The 21,299-nt window shown below is 40.5% G+C and overlaps 1 protein-coding gene across 2 annotated transcripts in view; it reads left to right on the plus strand.

The window, feature by feature from the left end:
* Nucleotides 1-21,299, plus strand: part of SPECC1 (sperm antigen with calponin homology and coiled-coil domains 1) — an 86,345-nt gene that overhangs the window by 7,786 nt on the left and 57,260 nt on the right. The window contains exons 2-3 of one of the 2 annotated variants that reach the window (XM_082328089.1): nt 3,669-3,845; nt 6,873-7,008. In XM_082328089.1, the coding sequence (XP_082184215.1) occupies nt 3,699-3,845; nt 6,873-7,008 (283 nt within the window). In that variant the 5' untranslated portion in view covers nt 3,669-3,698. Of the gene's footprint in view, nt 1-3,668; nt 3,846-6,872; nt 7,009-21,299 lie in introns of those variants that run through there. The other variant, XM_082328090.1, reaches the window with a different exon arrangement.

Raw genomic sequence — 21,299 nt, forward strand, 5'->3', positions numbered from 1 at the left:
AAGCTGTATGTTAATTTTTTAAATGCAATCTATTAGAAACCGTCCCTATACATGCTGTTTTTACACAAGGATTAGAGAAACCTCTCTTATTTGCTAATGTTGGGTTTCCTCAATGCTAACTAGATGCAGCCATTTTATATATCTAAGTTAATACCTCAATGCTAACTAGATGCAGCCATTTTATATATCTAAGTTAATACCTCAATGCTAACTAGCTGCAGCCATTTTATATATCTAAGTTAATATTTTGGTTGACAGTTCACTGCTATGTACCTAACTCAGTCCATGAGCCATTCCATGATACTGAACTTCTGGGTTTCCCATTGTCCAACTGCCCACAACTTCCATGAAGCTTTTTTGTTTGTTTGTTTGTTTTCCTGTAATGCAATAAATTTAATTTGGAGGAGAGGAAAAGTTGACTCTGAGAATGGACTTCCTGCTCTCATCAAAGAACAGCAGGACTTTTTTTTTTTTTTTTGAGATAGTTTTGTACTTCTAATAATTTAAATGTGTGTCACCTACCTAGGAATGAAAGCAGCTTAAGATGTGTGCGACCTCGCTTTATTCTTTGAAGTACATATAAAGCTTGTGGAAAGTATTGGGATCCCACTTTAGAGACTGAAATCTTTATCTACAGCGCAGATTCAGGTTAGCCAAATACATGAGAAGCCTTACCTCTGCCTTTTACAAATGCTGATTCCCATATAAATACACAGAAAACTCAAAAACACTAATAAATCTATAAAATAGATAAACTAAAATAAATTTTAGTTTCATCTGCTTGGTGTAGTAAAATACTATTAAATCCACACGGTGCATAATTCAGCTATATTACATGAAAAATCCAGTTTGCCTTAGGCTACTGGCTGGATTTCTTGAGTTGTGGTTTTGGTTTTTTTTTGTTTTTTGTTCTTTTGTTTTTTTTAAGTACCTCTTCCTTTACTTCTAACATCATGGTCTAATGAGCATATCACTTCACTGCAACTTTAAAATGCCATGGATGACTCAAAATTAAATTCTTTAGGATATCAAGAAAGCATCTGTACAGCTTAAGGCAGGAAAGCATGAGATACAGTTATGAAGAAATTCAGAGGGTATAATAAAGCAAAATGCATGTGCAGCCACTAGATCTATAAAAACCACAATCTGCATAATTTGGAGATCTAATCAGGAAGATAGTTTGCATGTGTAGTTGCTTGTTCATCCATATAAATACAGTGAATAGTATGTCCATTAAAAAATAGTTTATTAAATAATGTAAAGCACCGAACCTCGCTAAGGTAGATCGTGAACTGTGGGAATGCTAAACATTATTGTAATATAGCTTACATATCTGTCAGTGCTTTAAAAAAGGAGCCAAGTGATCGGCATAATCATCAACAAAGACTACTCTTTCTCCTCTAATGAGATGAGTTGATGGCTCCACACCGTATGCGTTAAGAATTTTAATGGAGTAATGACTATACTTAGTAATAATAACTACTAACTTTTTTATTTCTTTATTTAGGAGCTGACAGGTTAGAGCTGTGGAGAAAGTAGACAGCCCTCCCTGCAAGAGGCACCAAGGATAAATAGAGGAAATGTCACTTGCTAGCTTTGTTCTCTGTAAGACAGCAGCAGAGCACTTGACATTCCCTTCTGCCTCTGTGCAGCGAAACACTCCTTAAATAGACCACCGTGACACCTGGAAGGTGCTGTCAGTGTCAAATACGACTTGGCCCCTGGATAGATTTGTTTCCCATGAGTTCAGTGAGTGTTCTTATTTGTGAATATAAAATAAAGTATAAAGCAAATTATGAGATATAAAATGTGACCTAAGCCCTTCTACTGACTCAGCCAGGAATAAAGTGTTTTGGCATCTCTGTGAAAGGGTTGCTGTCCAAGTTCACACTTGCCCAGCTGGACTCCCGTGTGATAAACAGCGCGCGCTTACTGCGAGCACACTGCCCTAGCCGAGACGCTAGGCTGATCTTTGTAGATCTTTTGGTTACCTGTTTAACAGACAAGAAGCAAGTTAGCCTCTGCCTACACAAGCCTGATACGCAGCTACATCCTGTGTCTATTTTAGAAAATGAAGCTGCAGAAGAAAAATATTGCTCATACTGAATGGGGGAGGGGAGGAGAGGAGACGCAATCTCCCATCCCTCCCACTTCCAACTCAGACTGGTGGAACTCTTTTTTTTTTTTTCTTTTTTTTCTTTTTTTTTTTAAATCCAACTAATTATGTTATTCTGCTCCTGGTTTGGACTGGGCAATGGCTGGTGAAAATTTATGGCTTTAGATCTACAAAAGATGAGCTAGCTATTTAATGGGCAGCCTTCTACCTATTGAGAGAAACAGACTAGTTGTTCTTGCTGGCAGATTAAATTTATTTAGCTATATCCAAAAAAAGGAATTAGTCTCTGTTTGGTGATTCCTGGCAGGATTTCTCTCTTGCATAAGCTTATCTCTGAGGAATAGTGGATCTGGATTTTCATTTGGAAGTTGTATCAAGGAAGTTGATATTTTTTACCGTGTTTTGTAAATCTTGGTATTGTGAAACATCTTTTTATCACCGTGGCAACATCAACTGCTGCTTCTCTAGAAGAGTCAGATAAGTTAAAGATACTATATTTTCCATACAACTGAGGAAACTTGCTTCTCATGTGACTTTTTAAAAGTGAGTATTTATCAGTTGAAGATGCCAGATCTAACAGTAAGAGAAGTAGTTTTCTTTTTATCTCAAGGTTGTTTTCAATTGCTGTGGACGTCAGTTTTCTCAGTTACTCTTTCATTGTGCTTCAGCATTTGCAGTTGTTCTGGTGTGGCTGATAGAGGTCTCTCACTTACAGTCCCACAAAAGTCAGTGTTTCTTCTGTGGTGTTTCATGTTACCAGTCAGTATGAAAAATATAAGTGGCTAGAGCCTGCTCTGAGGGATTCTCTAGGCTGAGTTTTCATGTGTATAAGTGTCCTGGTTTCAGCTGGGATAGAGTTAATTTTCCTCCTAGTAGTTGGTATAGTGCTGTGTTTTGGATTTAGGATGAGAATAATGTGGATAACACACTGATGTTGTAGTTGTTGATAAGCAGAGTTTATACTAGTCAAGGACTTTTCAGCTTCCCATGCCCTGCCAGGTGCACAAGAAGCTGGGAGGGAGCACAGCCAGGAGAGCTGACCCCGGCTGGCCACAGGGCTATGCCATACCGTGTGACATCATGCTCAGTATAGAAACTGGGGGCAGTTGGCTGGGGGGCAGCGATCGCTGCTCAGGGACAGGCTGGGCATTGGTCAGTGGGTGGTGAGCAATTGTGTTGTGCATCACTTGTTTTGTATATTCTATTATTATTATTATTATTATTATCATCATCCTTCCTCTGCTGTCCTATTAAACTGCCTTTATCTCAACCCACAGGTTTTACTTTTTTTTTTTTTCCTGATTCTCTCCCACATCCCACCAGGGGGGAGGGTGAGCGAGTGTCTGTGTGGTGCTTAGCTGCCGACTGGGGTTAAAGCACGACAGTAAGAAAGGGAATAAAGTTTAGCATGTACTTTTCGGCCCTTTAAACTGATGCCAGATATCTCTGCTGCTCTCTTCCAGATGATACAAAGACAGTTTATATTTTTGTGTGTGTATACGTGTGTGTATATATATATATATATATATATATTTTTTTTTTTTTTTTTTAGGGTCTGTAGACTGAGTTATTTGGGAAGAAAATGAAGAGTACTGCCAGGCCTTGGAGTGCAATGGCAAAGCAAGGGAGTCATGGGGTTGACAGAGGAAAGTCGCCTTCCACCACCTCAACAGGAATGAAGACATCAAAGTCCTCGACTTCACTTGCCTTTGAATCTCGGCTCAGCAAGGTACTAACCAGTAGGGACTGTGCAAGCATTATAGCCTTGTTCCAGGTTAAAGCTTTGGTTTAGTCCTGGAACATTACTACACCCAGACTTGGAGTGGGCTTGACCACTGTATTAAGCATAGGGAGATTATAATTGTGTTGTATATTAGACTAATGCACATTTCTGAAAATATTTTGCATGTCATGGGGGACGTACTGTATCTGTACAAGGTATGAGTGGGTTCTCTTATACTGTCTGTGTCTGAGGGAGTTGCCTTAACTTTGAAGAAGGAATAAAATAAGTGGCAAATTCTTAGTTCAACTGACTTGTTACACGTGTAAAGAAATTGAAAGAGATTTATTAATGGATTTCCAGAATTCCTAAAAATCTGTGCCTCTCCCTTCAAGGCAAAAGATATTACTTACAATGGAACAAAAGCATTTTATGAATCCTATCTTTCTGTATAGCTTTATTTCAAAAATAGCAGAAACTTCCATCAAAGTAGTGTTTTTAAGAAAATGGAGTAATACACCTGAAATGCTGCTGCATCTGTACCCTTGCAACCAGCAAACAAAAATAACCTTGTTGTCCAATACAGACCAAAATACCGGTGATGAAAATAGGCCATGGGCTTCCTGGTTATAACTGCTTCCAATAGTAAAGTTTAGTAAACAATACATAACATAGCACAGCATTTAAATCAAGAGGAGATCTAAACTTCATTAATTGTCGCAGCTTTTCAAGTGAAGGATTAATTTACTTAACTTGCTTTGTAAACTTCTAGATGCTCTGAGCATCTTATCAATAGGATATTTCAGTCCAGTGCTCCAGGCAGGTTATGTTCGTCATTGGAGCATTTGCTGTATGACTGAGGCAAGCATCTCCGAAGGAATGCTACTGAAGAGACTAATCAGGAAATCTGATACGATTAATTTGTGTATGGTGTTAAACGTAGAGGGTTTTCTTCCTACTTGCAGCTAATATCTTCAAATTGTTGATCATCTGCAAATGCAAGATCATCAAAGTGGTTTCCTTGAAGAAACAGGGTAGAAAAAGGCACCAGAGTTGCTGCTGTAGAAGAGGGCACGTTGAAGAAATTTCTTTAGAGAGACTGCAGAAGTCTCTAAAGGTCAGAAAGTCGGATTGTTCCATTCTGCCTCCAAGAGTGAGTTGGCAAAACCTCTGCCAGAAGGCAAAGCGTTAGCTGTTTGGTATCCTGGAGCAGATCAGCCCTTCAGCTATTGAAACTTACGTGCTCACGGCGTCCAGGAAACCACAGACTCTGAGTCAGAGGAAGAGATGAAAAGGAGAAAGAATTGGAGCTGAAAGACTTCATTTTTCTGAAAGATTTTACATACGGGAACTGCTAAATAGGGATAGTGCTTGTCGTGCACTCTCTTTTCTTTTAACTTGAGCAGTGGTTTCAGCCTGTGGTTCATGGACCCCCTGGGTGTCACTGGACAACGTGAAAGAAAGTGGATTTTGATTTGAGAGAACACTTTAGGTGTCCACAAACTGAAAAGGGTAGAAAAAAATACTGCTCTAGGGAGACTCTCCAGAACTTTGGTCTTTTAAAATGCTTAAAGTATTTTTCCTGAAATTAATTAGACGCTATTATTAGAGGTATACAGGCTGTTACAGAGGCACACAAATGGAAAAGCAGCTGACCAATGTTCTGAAATAAATTGCTACTTCTGCTTGTTGAAGCAACATAAGTTCAGTGTTTCCCCTTGAATCTTAAGTTCATTGTGCTTGAAATGCATGGGTTTCTTGAGTACACATTTAGAGTAGACTTGCTTTACCGAAATCCCCCTCCCAAAAAAGGCTGCACAGCAACGATGGTCCCTTGCTTTCTCATGTACAATAAAGCTAAGTAAATTATAGTGATATCCGCTAATATTTTTTTGAAGAACACATACTGTAAAATACCCTGTAAAGCAAATGGTTTACCTTCTTCCAAACTTATGAAACATATAAGCATTAATCTCTAGAATTCTGCAGCTTCTCTGTGCTGAAAACAAGTGCATTTCTTTGCTGCGAATGATTTACTTGGTGGTCTCATGAACAGAATGCTTTCTTCTGAACAGACTTCTCAGCTTCTCTTCTACCGAGTCCTACAGTCCCTAGCAGGACAAATAGAATACCCACCCAGGTCCCACCATGAGATCATTGGCCATCTTTGCTCACTGATTTTCAATAAGCAAAGAGGGTAAATAGCTGAAATCATATCATATTTAAGGGATTTCCAATTGGTAATTGTATTACATCTTGCACTGGCTGCTCTCGCATTTTATTGCGGCAGCCTGAGCTGCTCAGCTAAATGATTTTCATAGTTTGGCTTGGTCCCCAGCATGTTCTTTGTTCATGTCAGATAACCTAGTTTATGATGCCACAAAGTTTGGTGACTCCTGTTTGACAAACATGGGAAGGAACTGGCAGTTGCTTGCTATTGGAATAGCTCAGAAGTCTCTTCAGAGGATCTAAGGTCACCATTGGGGCAAAACTCTGATCCTGAGTGGAGAGACAAGAACCAGCAGACCCGTTTAGGTTTGTTTGGGTTTTTGGTTTTTTTTGACAGACAGATTAAGGGCCACTTATTTGCTGCTTTGACCTACTCGGTGTGTCAAGCTCTGCAACTAGCACTTATCTACACAGGCCCAAATACCTAACTAAATGTAAACCACGGAGGAAATATCATGACTGCTGTTCAGAGCAAGATCTGAGAAGGCAGACTTGCCAGTAGTCTACTCCTATAAACTATTTTCTCCCTGCCTTTCAATTATTTGCTTATTTGAATGGTCTTTCCCATTTTCATTCTTCATTATTGAAACAGTAGTGCCTCTTAACCCACTTCACAAATATCTAGAATGCAAAACAAATACAAAAATTAATAAAAAATTACTTAGTATGGTTATCAAAGCAGTATTCCCATTGACTTACTTTATGGAAATGTTTCTTTTTTCCCCAGAAACCTTGCATTTTTAATTACTTGATGGGAATATTCAAGGTCTTAATCTTCTGGTTGCTCACAAAATCTCTGTATTGCAGCTGAAGAGGGCAAGCAGCGATGACATGCTGACAAAACCAGGGGTGGCAGCAGCTTCTGGAGTCTCTAGACTGAAGAAGACCATTACAACAGGAGCGATTTCTGAGCTTGCTGAGAGTCGGCTGAAGCCCAGCACAGGTAGAGACAAGGACTCTTGAGGGCAGTCTACTATATGTGAAATGTGCCGTGAGTGCTTGGCTTACCAAGATCCTAGCTGAGTTGTCCTTACCCCCGCCTTGTAGCACAGCTATAACTTACCTGCTGTACTATTCAGCACGTAGGACGAGGCATACTGTGCCTGGCAAGCTGGCCTGTCGCTGCACCCTGTGCCCCACGAGTCAGGCACCTGAGGTTAAGGACCGGGGGCCGCGGGGGCTTCCCGCAGCTGGAGCAGCCGGGCCCCCCCTGGCCTGTGCTCTGTGGCCACAGCAGGGCTGTGCCGCAGGGCAGGCGCGGAGGCGGATGGGCCGCTCTCTCGCAGAGCAATAAATCGATTTGAAAGCTTTCTTTTTCAAATTTTCACTACGTATCCATAGCGTTCCCTCTTCTCCCTCTACTGAATGTGCAGAGCCGTCACCTTGCTGTTCCTGGGACACAGCAGAGACGCGAGAACAAAGAGCCAGCCCTAGCATCTTCATGTATAGCTTGTGCTCCTAAGCTAAGTTGTGGCATGCTCTCTCCCTCAGCGTTAGCCCCATCAGCTTGTTCCCGTTGGTTTCAAATCTAAGCCTGTTTCTAAAGGCAGCGACACCATCTGCATACCAAGGGCTTCTGTGCAAATGCTCTGCTTTCCCCCAGGAGCTCAGCAAATGCTTGCTTTTGTCTGCTCCCTGGTGGCATTTCCAAGGGAATGTGAGATCTTATTAAATTTGACCATGACCTCCCTATTTGTCACAGCCTCTCCAGGGTTTGGCTGTGTAAGAGAACAATGTTACTAACCAGAAAGTGATTTCTGAATAAATAAATAAATGTCTGTCTCCCCCCCACCAAAAAAAAAAAAAAAACCCAAACCCAAAAAACCCCCCAAAAAACAAAAACAAAAAAACCAACCAACCAAACAAAACAAAAAACAAAACAAAACAAAAAACCAAACCAAAACCAAAAACGATGCACCTTGTAACAGCATAAATGCTTCGTGGTAACCCAAAGACAGATCCTGTTCTGCAGTTAACCGGTGTGTAAATCGACAAATTTCATAGTGACTAGTTGTATCCAAAGGCATTTGAGATTCACCAGCCAATAAAGAGGCATGATGCTGGCAAAAGATACTTGAGAGGAGTAATGAGGGGAGAAGAAAACCTGTACAGATGATGCAGCATAGGATCCTGGGAATGCAGCCAGGGAAACAACGCTGCAGGGAGTCCAGAATGAAATACGTATGTCAGATACAAAAATACTAGCACTGGAATAGAGCCCCCTTCTGCATGCATGTGTAATAACTGGGATTGGGAGACGGATAAGATTTATGATGATGACTGCTTTAAATACAAAGGGTAAAATGGTTTATGGAGGTCAAGTTACATCTGGGTATTGTTTTGCCAATTTCTATTACATCATTGGATCTGACTTCATATATCACTTTGCATCAGCATTTGCAGAAGTATGAATGGAAATATTAGTGCTGGGCAGAAAGAGCCCAAGTGTCGAGCTATGTATATTGTGCAGATAAACACTAAGAATGTATGTGCTACCCCTCTAAAATTCCTTTTAACCTAGAGAGAACTGTCTCAGGTTTTATAGGGCGCTATCTACAGGTATGTATATAAAAAGACCTTTATCTTACATATCTTAATTTTCACAGTGGTTCCATAGCCCAAAAGGGTGCTTGGAAATCTAGCTATATTCTGAGAATATACGTCACTATCATGGCCACTGAAAGGTGCTAGATATTAGTGAGCAAGGTTACAAAGCTGAATGCTACTTTTAGATTGTCACACTATGAAAAAATACCAATAGGCATATTATAATACAGTATATTGTTTCTAAGAGGAAAATTAAAAATCAGATATGAGAGAGGGCACAACATGTTCCTGGGAACATTAAGTAGAAAAGGAAAGAACATTGTTTCAGCTGCTATATTTTATTGAAATGGCATCCCAGATAGTCTCTGATTGTGATCAAGACTACGCTGCAATGCTAACTGACTGTGGAGCTAATCCAAGTAAGAACGTTCCTGTAGCTGGGAACTGCAGATGTTTGTGTACATAGCCAACTGTGTAAATCTTGAAATTTTGTTCCGAAACCACTTTCTTTGGCTCCTTTGCCTTCATCAGTTCTGCGTTTTCCTTTCATGTCTTAACTGCAGACATCATGTCTTCCCCACAGCCTTTGTTTGTACTTTTTAGATTGGGCTTTCTTTGTCTGTTATTCAAGTGAGCGATTTGATTATTTTACTGAAATGATACTATATTAGTTCTAGCTACACTCTGGTGGTACTCAGTTGGTATTATGGTATTATGTAAGAGAAATTAAAAGAAACAAGGTATGGAAATAAAAAAAAAAGCTTAGGTTTCCTTCTTCTTTGGGTGTGACTGTCCAACATTTGTGTGTTGACCTTGAGCAATAGCACGTGTTCCAAATGCTGCAGATAATAAATAATTGACATCAAGATTGCTTGTTTAAATAGGCTTGTTTGTATGTTGCCCTTGATGGAGTTTAAGTTATTCATTCTAGCCTTTTGCTGACATAACTACCCCTGTCTGTCTTGTTGGAAGCTAACGCAGTAAATCATAAGCAACTTAAAGGGAGGTGAGGCCAACCTCATGTCTCCATTCTTGGCAAGTGTAGTTGAGCAAATGGAACTGGGGACGGATTCTGGCTGGAAGTTCTGTGCTGTGATGTTTGGTTTTGTAACTGCTTGGCAGTTTTGAAATCCCAAGTAATGGGAAATGACACGCAGGGAGAAATAAATATCTTGGATTCAGCTTCCTTATCCACAGTGTTATGTCTTTCCATGTACTCTCTTGAAGTAGCAATTCGGGTCTATGTTAAAACCAAACTTGCAGAGCTCTTACATTGCTTTTAACGTTTCAGTAGCTGAAAAGGAGCTGGAAAATTGCAAAACAGGAGAAAGAGGTCACTAACCTTGAAAAATGTTTATTTTAATGCATGCATTTGGAAAGCCATCCAATCTATGAAGCCATATAGTAAATAAATTATTTTAAAATGTGTAGAGAAATTTATATCTTCATGAGAAACTAAGACTTTCTTCTCCTTAGGGTTCAGGATTATAGGAAATCAGTGATTTTTCAGATTCTGATCCTTTGAGGTTTGCAAGCCAAATAACCTTAAACACTGCTATTTCACAGAGAATTTCAAAGCTTCTTGTGTGATCATATACTTCTCATGAAGAGCAGTGCACAGTAGTACTGGTACACAAATGGAAAATTTTGGGTTCAGATAGGTGAAATTACTTGCTGAATGGATCCTAGAAGTCATTCCAAATCTTTGCTTTCAGTTCTGTCACTCGCTCCCTACAAACTCCCAATTGAAGCACTTTCTGAAAATTTCTCTCAAGGCTGTCTAGTTTAATCACGTTAATGTGCTTCCTTGCTGTTATTTCAGTGCCAGCAACTATTATCTGTCAGGTTCGACAGGAACAAAAAAAAGTCTTAGGCTGGACATTAAAAAAACCAGATACAGCCAGGATGTGTGACTGTGCAGGGCTGCGAGCACATAATCCAAAAGCATTCAGAATACTTCAGGCATCCCCATTTCTCACGAATTGATTGATTTTTATATCAAGCCCTGCCAGCTCCAATATTGAAGTATCAGTTATGCTTGAAATATAAGTAATAGCTGTACTTGTTTTCTCAGGCTGCTTCATCAGCTTATTTCTTTATTCCTCAGTAAAGTCTAAATCTATAGACCTATTGAATTTGCCTTAGAAATAGTAGAAACTGTCAATAACAATGTTACAATCACCTAACTTACTATTTATAGAGATCCTGGATATTTTACTGACAAGATCTGGATCTCTCTAAAGCTCAAACCATGTCAGAAGACAGGTATTACACGCTCTTGCAATGATAGTAAGATGTGTTACATCTATGGAGGCTGGGCGAAGCCACGATGCCAGCAGGAATGTGAGGGATGGCCTACTGTGTTGTCCTGTGCTCCATCAGAAATGGTCTTTTATATTTATGCATGAAATGAGAAAATCAATAATTGGCAGCATTTTCAGCCAAAGCAACAAGAAGTGTTTGGCTTTCTGTGCGTGCCTGCTGAGTTGAGTAACATCAACGGTTGGAGACAGTGCCAATACAGAAGTACAGAGGAGACAAACTCAAAGATACTAAGAGTTTCAATTATCTCCTAGGCATCTAGCGTCGAGACTCTGAACTGCAGGTTACCTGGAGAAAAGCTACTAATCCCAGAATGGAACATTGCCAGCATTAGAAATGAAGCTGTAGAAAGCATGCTGTTGTAATAAGCCCAGTAAATTAATTAGTCAAATAAAAATACCAAGAAATTTGGCATAATCAGTCAAGGCTATAGAAGAACCTGAAGATTATATTCTGTTGTGGAACTGTTTGGCTTGAACAATGTTCAGTTCCAATAAGGAGGGCCTCTGTTTAGACGGTTTTTCAGTGAATTGTCACTCACATTCCTGCCCAATAGTCAGAGTTAACATCCCAATGACTAAATATGATACCTGTATATCTTCAATTCCTTCTATACCATTAGTCCATTTGCCCATCACTGTTTGTTTGCCATGTAGTTTATGTAAAAAGAAAAATCTTGATTTCCCTCTAAAACGTAGTCGCTTGTAGCTTTTCTGTGTTGACAGTGATGATGTTCAGAAAAAAGAGGCTTTAACTAAATGAAGCTAACTGGCCACTGCCAGTGTTGGTGTTAGTGCTGGGAAAGTATGAGTATCACGTGTGAAACTTGAACAAGTTCAGCTGTGGATGATTTTAGAGGGGAGACTGGTGTATGGTTTTATTGCACATGTCAGTCATTAGATATGCTTCTTTCCCATCAAAATTGAAAATGTGGCAGACAACAGGTTTCGGAGCTTCCTGCACATTTATAGAATTGTCACTTCAAGACTCCTATTTGAGAGTAATATATGGGATCTATGAAATTTACTGTCTTTCTTCTTTCTGCGAACTTCTCTGCTTGGTGAGCGTCTGTCACTTTCTAATGTGGGGTAACCATTTAGGTTGATGTGAAGCTAATCCAGACCAGAAGCCTTCTCTACATGGTCAGAAAATTCAAGAAAAGCATTTTTCTTAATAAAAGCTTTCCTTAAAAAAACCCTTGAAAAAAATCTAATTGACAGTTTAATTCTTCATAAGATGCTAATGCACCCCAATTAGAACAGGAAAAAGGAAAGTGAATTCTTTTGAAGGACAGCTCTCTGTTGACCTTGGGGTCTTTTTACTCTCCCATACATCAGTTTTTGACAGGCCCTGCTTTTTGTGATCTATCACATCAAAGGACTACTGTAGGTTTGTAGAAAGGTTGCTGCACTTTGCATTCAGTCTCGTTACTGTCTCATTTTTCTTGTGAAAGATAGAGACAAGTGTGAGAGACACTAATGAGACTGGTGCGTTCCGTTCCACAAGACTTCACTAGAAACCAAATGACTGATCTCATCTGGGGTTTCCCAGGAACAAAAAATATGCTTTAAAACTTCATCTGGAAAGCTAGCTGCGTTTTGCTACCCTTTCCGGGTACAAGACACAGCTCTTGCCTGATTATTCTTTCTTATCAAAAAAGAGATTCTAGCTCCAGAGCTGATATAAAAAGGAAAGGAAGACTCAAAAAAAAATGACTTTGTCAAGATGTCGTTCAAATAGGCAAGAAGTGCTGCAGCAATTTTACATGCAAAACAATGTGGAACCATATGTTTACATTTACATCTGTAGCTCTGCATGTAGCTGGATATGCATATTGACATCTACACACACTTATACGTACCTGCATGGTTGGTTGTAACATATTGGTGCAAATGTCAATCTGAATCTTAACCTCTCTGACATTACTTAGCAAAATATTTTCTCTCTCTGTGATCTCCCCAGGTATCATGTAATCAAACTAAGTTTCAGCACCATTTTAGAAGATTTCACCCACTAGTCTCTAAAGTGAAAGCTCAAGAATTGAGGTAGATCAAATTTGGCATTCTAGATTCAGTTTATGGCAGCTACTTGTCAAGTTTCTCTTATTTCTTATTATACTGATATTTTTTCTTGTGATAGCCTGCATACTCAAATGCATATGTTCACTTCTGATGCCTTTGCTGAAAAAGTTCCTGTACAATGTTTCTTGCCATGTTGAATTGTCACGCTGTTCTAATCTTTGCTCTTTATTTCTGTAATCCATGGACACTTCTATATCTTAGAATAGCTTGGAATGGGCGCTACTTCACATGACTGTTCTTCAGGAATCTTTTTCCCCTTTGCTAAACATGTTACTCTGGTAGGATATTTTAACTGGAAAAGGCACTTATTCTAGTAGCGCAGAAGGAGCTCGCTTGTTCTTTAATGAAAAAATAGCAGTGGTCTTATCATTAAACTCTGATATCTGTTGGCTCAAGATCTCAGTCCCATGATTCCTTGAACTAGAGAGATCTAGCGATGGATGCTCTCTTGTTCTAAAAGTGGCATGTGAAGGTTGACTGGCATAATTATTCTTTTGTTCTGTTGTTGGCTGTATTATATGAACCTTCTTCCATAACGGGGAACAGAGTGAGAGCAATGCATTTTAGTGACTCTCTGCTGGGATTTCCAATACCTGATCCTGTTAAGGATAACAGTTTCTTTGAGAGGCATTCACAGGCTGTCTGCAGTCATCTTGCATTATTAAACAAGTAAGAATTAACTTCTGCAGACAACACCGTCTGCAGCATGTACCTTTTTCAGTTTTGTTGCTGTCCTAATCTACTGCACAATTTACATTTGCTGCGCTGAATCCGCATTCTAAGATTTTGCACGCAACTTCTTGTTAAAACAATCTGTGAAACAGAGACCCTTTTCTCTGTTGTATATTCCCCTGAGAATGACTTTGTTGGCACATATTTACCACCCTGGGACCTGAGCCAGTTAAGGGGATTCAGTGTGTGGTAGGGATACTGAGATGCTAAATCTTAAAGACTGTAATGACTTGACTCATTAAATTGTTGACAGTTAATTGGCTCAAGCGAACACATATAGGGAAGATGCATTACAGCTGTAAGCAAACACTTGATGGTCACAAAAGCCTTGCTAGGGATACCTAAACAGAAAGGGGAGCATGCTTGGATGGTCCAGGAAGAGTACAGATCTATGATCTCTCAGTCTGTTTTCATTTCTTTTCAGGCTTCTCTAGTGAAGTTGTTCAGCAAAGTCAACACAACCTTGTGTTGACTACCTGCCCTGGGTTAATGATCAGCTTTCCTTCAGCTGGTTTGAAGAGATATGATCCTTAACACAAATTCTCTAGGCCCAAATGTATCACAGCCAAAATGCCTTGGCAGAGTGCCATTGTGTTTGCACTTAAAGAATGGGAGGGAGCGGAAGACAGGAACGCAAAGCTAGCCTGGTCTAACAACTATGCATATCAGGAGAGGGCTTGGCATTCCTCGTATAGGTGGGTTTTTTTCCCCACTGTTTTTTTCAGCAGCTTTTGACTTACATTAGATTTTAATACTGTAAAGTAAGAGGGAGGGATTGACAGCTACATCTCAGATGGGTTCCTGGAAGGCTGCAGTTCTGTGCCATGAACTCAACTATGACCTCACCAAGTATCCTCACAATAAAAAAATTTGGTTTTAGCATGGCTAAAAATAAATTTGCTCTCTCTTCTGGGTTTCAATGTAGATGTCACATTCCTAATCCTTTGGGGTCCACTACTGTGCATGATATACACATTTCTGTAGGTTCCTTTTCCCTCCTACATATATACTTAATGCTCATAAAATTTTTAATATTAATGGAAGAAGTAGAGCATGGTCGTGTGAACACCGGTATCGATAGTCAGTGTCCGCCCTTAGGGCCCATTCAGTTTAGTTCAGTCTTCACCAGAAGGTCCAGCCCCTGGAGGTCCTGCTCAGCATCTGTAAATTCCTTAGACCTTAACCTTCTGAAGAGACTGTCAGCTACCTGGCCACTGGAAATTTGAGATCATTCTGTGGCATCTTCATGCTTTTTCTTTTGAGGATGGATTACAATTTGAACTTTCAGAAGTTACACTAATTAATGTGCTGTTTTGGGAGAGTAGGGTCTGAGGAAAGGTTATGCCTGGCAAATAAGTCCTTTCATTTGACTAGTGAGTTGAAAGGATTATACATTTCACACCCTCAGTAATTCATTCGCATTCTCACTATACAGAAAAGGTGTTTGTGGGGTTTCATTGGCAGTCCCACAAGTGCGTAGTGCAAAGGGATGAGTCAACATTCATGCCTAGGAAGAAACCAGCTAATCTGCTTTATAGAGATGAAATTGTTCATCATTCATTTATTTTTATACCTTTATTACTGAGAAGGAAGGGAAAATAATGTAAAATGTTCAGATAATAAATAGTTGCCTAAAGATTAAGCTGTACATCTGTCATAATTTATTACCTAGTCACCATGCTAGAAGTCATGCTTGCCATTATTCCTTTTTCTTTTTCCTCAGTTTGAGCTGCAAGCTCCATAAACAGTAATCTCTTATCCATGACTTCTGCTCAGGCTATAGCTGTATTTTAAAATTCATACCTTACCTTTCACTGTGGATGTAGGCTAGAAGTCTTTCGCCTGACATCATTCTCCCTATCATGGTGTTAGAGTGTTCTGACTTATGTTTCATGCCACTGTCAAAAATAAGATTGGTTCTCCCAGTCATGACTCTTCTACAGTGCTCAGATTTCAAGTGTGTTTGCTCTGACTCGGTGATTATATTTTATAATTACTGCAGGCTTGTACCCCATACTGTACTGGGACCCTGTTACACTATTCCCTTTTGTGTTACAGAAATAGAAAGCAGGTGTTGAAATAATAAATGCTCGGTGTCAGGATTTATCAGCCCAAGAGATTATCTTGGCTAATGCAATCCCTCTGGTGAATCCTGTTGAAGAAAAGCAGAAGTCACTCTTTAGTCTATAATAGAAGAAAATCTCTTTGTCTTGGAGATATGTCTCAGCAGCAGCTGGAGGACACTTGTATCCGTACCTTTGAGAAGGGCAAGCTGAGTACGCATCCTAATAAGATACAAGACTGAAGAGACCATAAGATGACTTTTAGAAAAAGAGTGCACCAGCAATGATCCTTTTTTATAGAACTTATATGGCTAATTCATTAAACAAAGCATTTTATACTTGGCATGTCTTAAGATAGAAGTAGACAGGAATTTTCTTTAATGCCATCCAAATATAGACAGCTGTATGAAAACTTTTAGCTTCATCCATAAAGTGTCAAAGCAAGAACAATGAAAAATTTTAAGACTGACAACTAACTCACCCTGTTATACTGAAATATTAGCAAAATTCTGTTTCTATCACATTGAATGATCTCCATTTTTTTTTTTTTTTTTTTTGAAACAACGGATTCACAACTAGCTGGGCTAATTTCCGTATGTTTTATTTTCAATCTGTTTTGAGTCTAGGACACACATTAGTTTATTTCTGAATTTGTTTTTAACCCTCTTGTTGAAATCAAGACTTTAAGATGATGATTCTGTTAATTATCCATGTAATGGAAACTGATCACTGGAGTCATTCAGTAGTCTTGTTTCCCAGGTACATCATGACTCCATTAGTGAGGAGCATCTCCATTTCTTTCTTTGAAAGACCGCTGTTGGCCAGCCTCTGTGGGCAGGCCTGCCTCATGCAGCTGCTCTTGCAGCACAAGTCACAGTCAAACGTGTTGATGATAGAGATGCGGGATGTAGATCGTGCTTGTGGTTGCAGCTTCTAGAGGTAGTAGTGGCTATCAGGTTGGTTTGTTTCAGTGCTTGTGAGGAACTACCATGGGGGGAATTTTGGAAAACACTGTAATAGTTTTTTAGGAATACTAAAACACCACGTCCTTACTTCAACAAAGAGAAATAGGTTTTAACAGTATTCAGTGTGTCCTGTGCATTGTTTTTATAATATGGATGTGAACCTGCAATGTACTGACTACTCTCAGCACCGCTTGAGGCTAAGAAGAGCTGGGGATGCTCAAGCTTACCCAGGAGTAGCTCCAGAGGATATCGGAATAAATCCGATGGACAGGACTTTTCAGAAAGGGCTTATGCTCACAATCATGGTCAGGTTTTCAGAGGAGTTCAGTCTCCATTTCAGTATCTTTTAGGTATGTAAGTTTTCAGAAGATGCTGAGCATTTCTGAAATCTGGTCCCCTAATTCTTATGACAGCTTAGTTAAGAGCCGTCCTTAACCAGACGCATATGTATATCTCTGCTGAACAGCGTACTTAGATCTATGGGCAGGGTCCGTTTGCTCCATGGTAAGCATGCTTCGGGCGTTGTGAATTGGGGCAAAATGAATTTTGTCTTTGCTTGGAGGCATTTGGCTGCTCTTGTCTTCGCTGAGGGTCCTGCCCTTCTTCACTCTCAGCTGCATTTCAGCATTTTGTTTTGAAATTTAGCGTACTAATTCGAATACTAGCGTATTGCCTACAAACAGCTCTGCGGCCATTCACCCCCTGCAGCCATGGGCGCACTGAAGCCCTGCTGAGGTTTCCAGGCCAGGTTCTGGCCGGTGGCGGGGCCCGGTGGCCCCGGGGCTGCCTTGGACCCGGCTGCAGTGCGCGCTCCTGCCCCTGGGCGGCCGCGCTGCTCGCTGAGCCGCTCCGGCTCCGAGCTGCTCGCTCTTTCTCTGCCTCTTTCTCCCCCTCCTTTTATTCCAGCAGTCAGGCAGCTAATTAACTGCACAGGCCGGCCTTCAGTGCATAATATTGTAATGAGGTAGGAGGGAGAGCCACAGCTGCTTCAGCATGAGCAGCAGGCTCTGTTCCTGGTGCCAGGAACTAGGAAGGAGCTGACTTTTTTTTTTTTTTTTCTCCCCCCCCCGTTTTTAAGTTGACTGAAGCGTAGACGTTACAAGCAGATAGAGGCAGGTCCGCCTCTGGCACCGAGCATGAGCGGGGCGCCGGGGTCCTAGAGGAGCTCGGGGAAGAGCCGGGGGAGAGACCGAAGATGGGCAACCAGCCTGGGCGAGCGGAGGAGCACGACCAAGGTCTGTACGGACCGTGCGGAATGCCGGGGTGCTGCCGGCAGCTGTCGGGCTGTTACTGCAGGCGGTGGGGTTTTGTTCTCGGGGGGCTTAACCGCAGTGTCCCACTGAGGCGAAAGAGAGGCTGTTGTCATAGCTAATGCTGATGGCTTCGAGGCTGCTAGAGAAATGACTGCTGTTTACCTTGCGCCTTGTAAATGCGATTTGTTACTGCTCCGTACCTGAGATCACAGCACCGTCCTTAGGGAAGCTTTTCTGAAAGAAATCCTTTGCTGGGTTGAACAGAATGCCTACAAGGGAGGGGCCTGACAGATATGATTTCACATAGTCTGCATGATGCAGCTAAAAAGTTACAAAGCTTATCTAGTGATGTACGTACAACTTGTCAGGATCTGCAGCCTGGCTGTGTTAGCCTTTACCATTGTTCGTGGCCTGAGGCCTGAAATTTTCCAGGCCTTAGAATTTAAAATGATGCCTTTGTGGAAGGTCTTCCCACCATTGTCCTTTCAGAAGTGTAATGCTTTGCATGTTAATCGGTAAGCAGATTTTATAGAAAGCCGAGAGCTAGTATCAGGTATATCCAATTCCCCTCGTGCCAAATGTCTGTACTGTACACTAGGAAAGCTGGTAATTTGTTCCTGATGCCATAGTGCTGTTTTGGTTGCCTTTTGCTTTATTTTGCCTGTTTCTCAAGTGCTGAGTGAGGAAAAAATAGTAGGCCTACTGATTTCTGCTGTTTATTTCTTAGTGTCTGTTTGAGCTTAGAACCCTCGAATATACAGAAAACTGGAATCGGTTGTATTTCCTGGCACTCTGTTTCTTACTGTTGCCATGGGAATTTCATTCACAAAATTCCATTAAAGCTGTTTTTGCTTGATCAGGGTTTCCTTATAACTGTGGGTTAGATATGTAGCTATTGTTTTGAAAGCAAATACATATGTACCTGGTCTCTAGTACTGTGAGGAAAAGCAAGAGGCAAACAACGCAGCGTTGCTACTCTAGGATCTCTCACAACAGATCTGCCAGTGAGTGCTGAACAGCAGTTAGGTGTAGTGGAGAACTCTCTAGCAGTATGTTAATCAGCAGGCTAATGAAGGACACAAAAGCTGCCAGTAGCCAGTCACCAGAAGAAATGCTGCCCTAAGGGAAAGTTACATTTTAGGCTGGAAAGTATGGCTGCCTACATCCCCAGCCCCTGAAATCTATATTTCACTGGCCACTGCCAGCTATAGAAGTCTTACTGGAACTAAACTGTCGTTTGAGGAGGGATAATACTGATGATAAACTAGGGGAGAGGTGGATAAAGGCGTGGGGAGGTAGACTGCTAACTTCTGGTCAGGCTTTGAGAAAACTGACTCTGATTTTGCAGGGCAAGTGGTGGGATTTGAACAGCTTATTACTATTAACATAGATGATAAATGAGCGTGCAGACCCCCTGCGGGTTTTGAAAAATCTCTTTCATCCTTTGTTTTCTCTTGCCCTGTGATTTATTTTATTTTTTTTTATTGAAGGGGAAAGGGTTATGCTTCTGTTGCACCTAAACAGTTTTAAAACTCTTCTCAGTTTTTAAGTGTAGGCTGTACTAAGTCTTGTTTTAATATGTCCTCACTGTTTTTAAGGTACGAATATAACTGAAAAACACAGAGCATTTTGTATTTAAGCATTGCTTAAAACTCTGTTTAATCATGAAAAAAGTTTCAGGAACATTCCTGCTGACAAAATAAATTCTGACGACATATTCCTTGTGTGTGAGAGCTGTGGCTTTGGAAGTCAGAGGATAATGTAAAGACATCTGAAGCAAAGTTGGTGTTGATTTTTGACAACTAAGATGCAAAATCTTGTTTTTCACATTAGAATGTGATACGTGGAGGTATCTGTGTTGGGCTTTGTTTCTGCTTGGAGGAATACCTGCATCTTTAACTCTGGTACTCTAAGTTTGGTTCTTTTGGAATAACCAAAATAAAACCCAGGAAGAGGCCTCTTTATTGATCTAGCTCACATGCCAGCTTTAACTACACACTATCAAATCTTGACGTGTTTCCCTGAACGTGATATTCAGGGTCATCTTGTTTATTTTTCTTTTCAGGAAATTTTATGGACACTCTATGGTTCATCTGTAAGTCTTTCACCCCAAACTTACCATCTTGGGGTACCGGGGACAGATTTTTAAAACACTTGTTCCTCCTATTGGTGTCACTGGACACTGAAGTCTTCAAAAATCTATATCATAATGGAGGCATTTAGAATCAGATTATAACCTAGAGTAAAATACTTCTTTTCTTATTGTTATGAGAGTATGATGTACTTCAGCAGGTTTTCCTATGGAGTATAAATAGGAATAACACGACATGGGGAGCATAGCTTTTGGCTAACAAGGCTACACGTCTATAATAAAGATATATTTTGGTTTCAAAACTAAATAAAATAATACAGGTCCCAGAAGCAACACTTTCAGAGTCTGACAGTGCCCATGTGAGTGATTCTGACTCTAACAGTCAAGATTTGGGATATGAAGATACAGCTGCGATAGCCCCAGGTTCTGGGTGGGGTGGTCAGTGCTGTCAAGGAGCAGGAAGGAAATTATTGCCCCCGAGCTGAGCAGTTTGAAGCTAACATGTTAATATAGGGGAATCGGAAAGAAATGTAACTAGCTGAGGAAGGGATCGTGGAGAGGCGAAGACAGAGAAAGAGAAGATATCCTACATTGCATTTTTCTTGCAAAGTAATCCACTGCTGGTGTCTAATGGGTGTGTTTTGAACAGAAGACTCTCTAACAGCCCAATATTATCTCTTTAACCTACCTCTTGCTAAGAGTGTCTAAAAAGGCTTTGAGGAGGTTGCTTGTAATAACGTTAGATTCTATAGGCTTTTCCTGACTTCTCATTTAAAACTTATTTTAAACCACTTTTACAATCATTTGTAGGAACTTTTGTTTTGTGGTGTGTGACCCAAATTTGCATCACTTGTTTGCCAAAACTCTGCTACTTGCAAGAGGTCACTTTTCCTGCTATACCTGAGTGCTCTGAATATTCATATTTATAAAGTGTGTGGAGGTTTTAGAATGAAGACACCTATGAAATAGTACAGAAAAGGATGTAAAACAATAGTGGACATTGTTGCAGTTTGTCAGCAGAGTTAGTTTTATGCTTCTGAGACTGGCTGCCTCAAGCCAAGGGAACCATCAGTGTACACAAACACAGGCCAGAGCACCTGTGAAATAGCGGGAACATTTCATGGGAGTTGTATGGAAGAATACAGTGTTATCCAATGCACTAGTATTTATTGAGAGAAG

Source organism: Platalea leucorodia (genome assembly GCF_965183815.1).
Source record: "Platalea leucorodia genome assembly, chromosome: 16".
NCBI lineage: Eukaryota > Metazoa > Chordata > Aves > Pelecaniformes > Threskiornithidae > Platalea > Platalea leucorodia.